General features: G+C 42.4%; 1 protein-coding gene across 1 annotated transcript; it reads left to right on the top strand.

The window, feature by feature from the left end:
* The first annotated feature begins 1579 nt into the window (after positions 1–1579).
* Positions 1580–6567, top strand: LOC105033076 (uncharacterized). Its single transcript, XM_010907731.4, has 2 exons — positions 1580–2139; positions 6285–6567. The coding sequence occupies exon 1, from the start codon at positions 1660–1662 to the stop codon at positions 2131–2133; it is 474 nt and encodes a 157-aa protein (XP_010906033.1). The 5' UTR covers positions 1580–1659; the 3' UTR covers positions 2134–2139; positions 6285–6567.
* The last annotated feature ends 251 nt before the right edge of the window (positions 6568–6818 follow it).

Here is a 6818-nt window from a genome sequence, read left to right as displayed (position 1 = left end):
CCACACCCACAGTCCGCTAGAGCCTATAGCCCGCAGCCCACAGCCCGCTGAAGCCCGCTTGGGCCTTCTTCTTCATGACCCACCGCCAGTGGGTTGAATCTGTTGGCAGGTCGAGTCATGTCAGGCTCTACATCTGACTCCGTGCATGATCCAGCACAGATCTCCGCAACCCCAGCTTCAAATTTGGCAGGTTGGGTCATGCCAGGCTCTACATCTGACTCTGTGCATGATCCAGCATAGATCTCTGCACCCCCAACTTCAAATTCGATCATTGAATGATCGGATGATCATCGTTGTGCGATTTTAGACGGCTGGATCCAGCCATTTGATCTTTTCGTCAAGTCAACATGGGCCGATTCATTCGGTTTGGTGCATTTTCGAGTTAAGTCAACTTGGTTACCACATTTGGGGGTCGGGTTGACCCAGCCCCTTTCTTCTCCGTTTCATTGCTGTTTTTCGATGGCAGCCACCGTCGGACTGCGATCAACCACAGTCCAAACACCTCCTCTCCAACCCTTCGAATCACATTGTCCACAGTTAAGCCCGCCGTCAAGCTTTCCCCCTCCCCTCCGGAGGGGCAGGTCCTCAGAGCATGGAAGCAGCCACTCCGAAGGCAGACCGCAACCAAGGTCTCATAGACAAATCGTTGCCACTGGGGGCCGTCCGGTTCGTCTATGAGCATCCCCAGCCTCAATGGGCGGTCGAGCGGAGCCTAACCTTCTCTTTCCTGCCGTGCATTCATCCACTGCCACCAAGTCACCGGCCATTTGGAGAATGCCACTGATCGTCTCCTCTCCCCATAGCTCCATCAGAAGTCGTGGCAGTCAGACCCAGACTAACACCAACCGGACCGCTCCTTTAGTCGGGTTGAATCACGGCCGTCAGGGTTCCACTGCCATTGTCTGGCTGGCAATCACCCACGGTTGGTTGAGCACAGTATTTCTCTCCTCCGCCTTGGCAAAACAGAAAATGAGGTGGCCCAGCTCCAAGTTGAAGCCGACCCCTCCCCCTTCATCACCGCCTTCTGCCAAATCTCCTTGATCGCGGCCTCCACTGAGATCAACTGACTAAGGCTCCTGGCCACCACTACTGTGGCCGCCTATCCTTCTGTTTTCGCCTGCACCATCTCCTCCGGTAGCTTGGCAATCTTCAAGAACCGACAGATTAACTCCTCCGCCTCCACCGGCGATGATTCCGGTGGGATCCACACAACTCATCCGAATCCTCTCCTCCTCTGTCCCAAATCCCCATGATCTCCCCTTTTGACGGCCTCCTGGTAATTCCCAGGAGTACCAGCTACTCCCTTCGATCCCGCTGGCCACTGCATCGTGTCGGAACGTCGGTGATCAACATGAAGAGCTTCAAAGCACAAATCTGAAAGCACAATGGTGGTTTCAATGGATACTGTTCAAAAACTGTTATTCTGTAACGGAGGACTCTTGGACGGAGATCCTTGAGATGAAGTGCTCCAAATTGGTTAGGAATTTATCTTTTTTTTCTTTTTTTTTCCGACTCATTCCATTTTATGAGAACTGCAGCTTTAGCGACCTACCCGCTTATATAGTTAGTGGGCCTGTCACGTCTTCGGACAGAGTCGCCCGCAGAAACCCTAAACCCTCAGATCCGCGTTCACTATCGCCCCCCACCAAACCCCAAGCCATGTCCTCCCCCTCCCCCTCCAAGAACCCCGCCGAATCCCAAACCGTAGCTCCGGCCACCGATTCCTCCCCTCCTCCGCCTCCTCCCCCTCCTTCCGATCAAGGCGGCGAATCTTCCGGCGATTCCGAGCGGCCGAACTCCGTCGCCGCCGGTGGAGATGGAGAGAAGAACGGAGGAGAAGGAGAGGCTGGCGACGTCGGAGAAGGGCACGAGGATGAGGAGGAGGAGGGGGAGTGTGGGTTCTGCTTGTTTATGAAGGGAGGTGGGTGCAAGGAGGAGTTCATCGCGTGGGAGAAGTGCGTGGAGGAGGCCGACCAGACCGGTGAGGACGTCGTCAGCAAATGCTTCGAGGTAACCTCCCTCCTCAAGAAGTGCATGGACGCCCACGCCGACTACTACGCCCCCATCCTGGATGCCGAGAAGGCCATGACCGAGGCCGCCACCACGGCCACCACCACACCTGACTCTGAGTAATAGAAGGTTATTGCCTTCTTTTTTTGTCGGTTTGTTTTTTGATATCATACATCTTCTGATATTGGATTCTTGGATCGTCGATCCCGAGCTCAGAATTTGAGAAGTAGTGGAATAATTAGATGTGGAACTACATGTGACATCTCTTCTTGATCTGTAAAACGGAAAAATTTTTGAAATGATACACAAACATCTTGATTGATTCTTGATCTTGATTGACTTTCATCTATGGTGTAGTGGATGTGAGGCATTTTAATGCCATAGTGTTCTGGTTATTGGTCTTTAGTTTGTTTCATGGTGCTGTGAATGCATCATTTTGTAGTTTAGATGCCATATATTGAAATTATTTGTTGCATTAAATTCGTTATGCATGCTTACAAAAAGGAAAGAAGAGAAAAGAACAGAAAATATCCTAGTGCTGCTGTGGATATAAATTATTGAAATGGAATTCTAGTTAACCATAAGAAGGTTTGTGATGTCATGAAGAGTGGAACCAACAAATCTATAGAGTTTTATGGCATTCTTGACTTAGATAAATTCCAGTTAGAAAAGTGCTGTGTGCAAGTTATTGTATAGCATGTCTCTTTATAATATTTAATTTTGATCACAATTTGGTATGAGCAGTTGATTAGTCATTAGCGTTTGTGATTTGCTGGTGAATTTGATGTTTAGGCCCCTATTGTCTTTGTTGGTTGTGTGATGAAACATGATTTTTCAATTCTAACAATAAAAAGAACAAACATGATCTTCCTTTTTCAGTTTCATAGGTGGCTATAACTCATTCGGGTCTGATATAAGCTCATCTCTATCGCATAGTCTGTTTCTTTTTTATTATGCTTTTCAAGGCATGATGAATGCTAGTATATAATTGCAGATTAGTTCTATGTTTCCACTGAGCATTTTGGGCAAAATAATATGCTTGGCTAGGTTACTCTTGTCCAGCTTGCCATGATGGTAATTATTTTTGTTGAAAACTTTCAGTGATTAATTGTTATTCTGTTAGTGATGTGAAGATGTCTGTACTCTGGTCTGATGTCAGCAAAAGTTTGCTAAATGACATGATTAATTTAAAATCATCAAATATTTCTCGATCCATGATTATGCAACCTGTCCTATGATGGGAAACTCTTACAAAGATGACCCCAGTGATGCTGATGTTCCATCATAGGTTTCCTCTGTATATCAAGCTTGGACCATATTTGGCATGCCAACTTGTTGTCTGCAACTAGTGCAAATAGCCAAAAGATCAGACTGACAATCCATTATCCTTTTGGAATGGAATTCAGCACAAGTAGAAGGGTTTTTTTTTATCATTCAGTATAAAAAAGAGCTTGATTTCCTTTTCTCACTGGCAAATGTTGATCCATTGTTACGACTTTCAATATAAATACCCTGAGACAAATGGTATACAACCATTCAATTGTGAATCATGACTTTGTTAGTAAAACAAACCAACCATTGACCTCCAATCCCTCTCTCTCTCTCTCTTTCTCTCTCATGCAACATCAGACTTCCCTTGCAAGACCCTTCTCTTATGTAGAAACATGGCTTCCAACCAACCAATCCCCCTCCCCAGAAAAAGGGAAAAAAATGGGATTCAGCATGATTTCTACCTCAAACATGTGGTGAAACTTTAGATGCTGGACATTGCTAACCGCTAATGCTGGTCACTGAATGCCACGATATGGAGGAGATTATAGTTCAGGTGTTGCCCACAAATTTCTTCATTTTATTCACTCTAAACAATCTGCTGTTTTGAGCCCCCTCCCATTTTCAGTGATTGAACCTGGGCCCATTATCACATTTTCATCCAGATTACTAGTACAGGAAGATAGATACAATGCAATTTGGTACAAGCAATAGTTGTTTGTAATATGTCATGAAGTCACTCATGTAATTGCATTATATTGTCCAGGAATATACTGTAATAGGAAATTTTGCCAAAATAACAGTAATTTAGATATATTAGTTCTTTTAGATTATGTGTTGATCTAATAAGTTATGCTACATAAGTTAATTATTTGATCAGTTTGAAGGGCTAGCTGGCATAGTAGTTGTACATGTTGCAATGCAATAAATATGAATCCTAGAATGATGATGATTGTGGCCTAGATCAGCAGGCTGCCAAAGCTCAGTTACAGAAACACTTTATTGATTTTTTTATTGGTAGTGTCTTCTTTCATAGACACTGCTTATAATAAAATAATGTTAGTAAAAATAGCTTTCAAATATGGCAGTTTAAGGCTCAGCATTAATGCAAATTACTCACTAGAGCAATCTGTTGTGGCACAAAATGCTTGTATGAACCAGATCAAGTGGTATTCTAAAGCTAGAAGCCAGATTTGTGCATTACATGATGTTGGATGAAAAAGTGGCCTTCAATAAATTTAATTAATAAAGTTCGTTCTCTCTGGACATTAACTGTAAAATGAAAAAGACTACGGAGCTTGTATGGCCTGGAATTGACTTGCCACCATAAGCTTGTCATAGGGGAAAAACAAATGACATGATCGAAAAGCAAGAATCTTGTTTAAGGTCTACATAATTGGTACCAGAAAATGTACTGGTGGGTTACCGGTTCAAGCGGTATGGTCAACACGTTATGATACAAACCCCATACCAACACAGGCTCTTAATACCATTTTCTTAATCTTAGCCACGTACCATCCAAAATTGGGTGGTACAGGTCCATATTGGATGGTATGGGATGGTTCCTCTTGATTCATAATGGTTTTATTCATACAGAACCAAACCTCCTTATCGTGCTGGTATTGTATTGATATAGTATGGTATGGTCGATAAAGGGTGGTATGGGTCGGTACAATAGACCTTGATCTCAGCCATTTACGCTAACCCAAATTATTATTATAGAATTTAAGAATAATTTCTATCCTTGGGATGCCCTTGAAATGAATGATTTGATTCTTCTTTTGATACAAGACTCTTTCATGGCAATGCTCTAAACTTGTCCAGAAACAGCATTGCTGAAGAGGTATGAGGTACATCGTTTTTGTGATTATTTTGGCATTCAAGGAAATGCGCTGATTTTAGGGTGCATTTCCATGCCGTCTTACTTTTGGTGTACAAGATCTTCTAAAACGGTAGCTGCAGAGCAACTTTATGCGGTCCTGCTGAAATAGCTGCAGAATAACTCTATGCAGTCCTGCTGAAATGGCCACAGAATAACTTGAAGCACATGCACAATTTGGAGCTGTGTGTGATTCCTGGCATCACCAAATAGCAAATAACATTTGACCTTGCATGAATTTAGAATCTGTATATTTGTTGTTCTGCTTCTATTTGAGGGTTTTTAGTTGATATGTATGAATATCATTTGAATAAGCAGATTGTATGCATCATGGTTTTAATTCATGAAGAAACACTTCATTCTTCTTATTCCTATATCTTGTGCATTTCACGTATCAAAACTATTTTAATTGGTTTAAAAAAAAAGGAAAGAAAACAAAGTAGCTATCTCTGTTCTTCTTTTCCTTTTTGTGTGTCTGGATTACAGTCTTTTGACCATGCAAGAGGCTGGTTATTGCTTGGGAAAGTAGTTTGCTGGAGAGCATTATTTGTTCCCACGACTTGTTCTCAACTCTGTCGGTCGTGGGGGCTGAGTTTTTTGGCTAATGGGCTACTGAAGTTTCTGAATTATTTGGTCAAGGGTGCAGCTGATGATTGTGAATTGTGGAGTTCCATTTTTTATGTGACGAGGCCAAGGCAAGCTGATTTGACTCCTGAAATGGCTGGTGATGAAAAACATGTCATAGTAGGAAGATGCTGTGGTTCCATATGGACACTGGTTTGGAAAGAAAATAATAAATTATAGTCAGAAGAAATAGTGCGATCTGTCCAAGCAGTACATCAATGCCATCGAGCTGGGGAAAAAAGAAAATGTTGTCCAGACAATTAGGTTGAAAATAATTACTGCATTAGCATATCTACTTTTCGGCACTAACCATAATTTTTATTACATTGAATCTAAAGTGGTTCATTCTTGTCCCACTGATTTGTGAGGTAAAATTAGGTTAAGCCAGTGTGTATATTCTGAAATTTTATGGCTCGAGATGTGCTGATGGATGACACACTATTACGAATTCTGATTTTTTGTTTTGTGAGTTGACTTTGCTCGTTGTTTCCTCATATGGTAGAGCTCAGGCTATGGTAGAGCACTCAGTCATGTTCCTTGGTGGCAGAAGAATTGAACCCTGCCATGCCATAAGACGGAGAATCAGCAGTTCTAGCAGGGCGCACAGTTCCTTGTACGAGTGTTTGGTGCTTCCCAACGGGCTAAAAAGTCAGGATAAAGATTCAAATGACTAGTTTAGATTACAAATAGATTTTTTGAGCTTGCATGCTTTATACTCTTGCCTTTTAATTACAAAGCAAGTACGTGGATCTATGTAAATCTCTTTATCTAAATCTCCATTGAGGAAATCCATCGTACCATTCATTTGGTGTAGTTGGAAATCCAAATGTGTGACAACAATCAGAATTAGATGGATTAAGGCAAATGTCATTACTCCTGAGAAGATTTTTTTCGTACTCAACACCCTCTTTTTATCTGAAACCTTAGGCCACGAGGTGAATCTTATATCTATTGTTGGAGTCCGATCGCACAGGAGAAGATCCAGATGTTTAAAATTTTTCATTCAAACACACACATACATCAAAATTCTAGAACC

This window comes from Elaeis guineensis, chromosome 6 (genome assembly GCF_000442705.2).
Source record: "Elaeis guineensis isolate ETL-2024a chromosome 6, EG11, whole genome shotgun sequence".
Lineage (NCBI taxonomy): Eukaryota > Viridiplantae > Streptophyta > Magnoliopsida > Arecales > Arecaceae > Elaeis > Elaeis guineensis.
The sequence above is the reverse complement of the archived record's forward strand: the minus strand, read 5'-3'. Positions and strand labels throughout refer to the sequence as shown.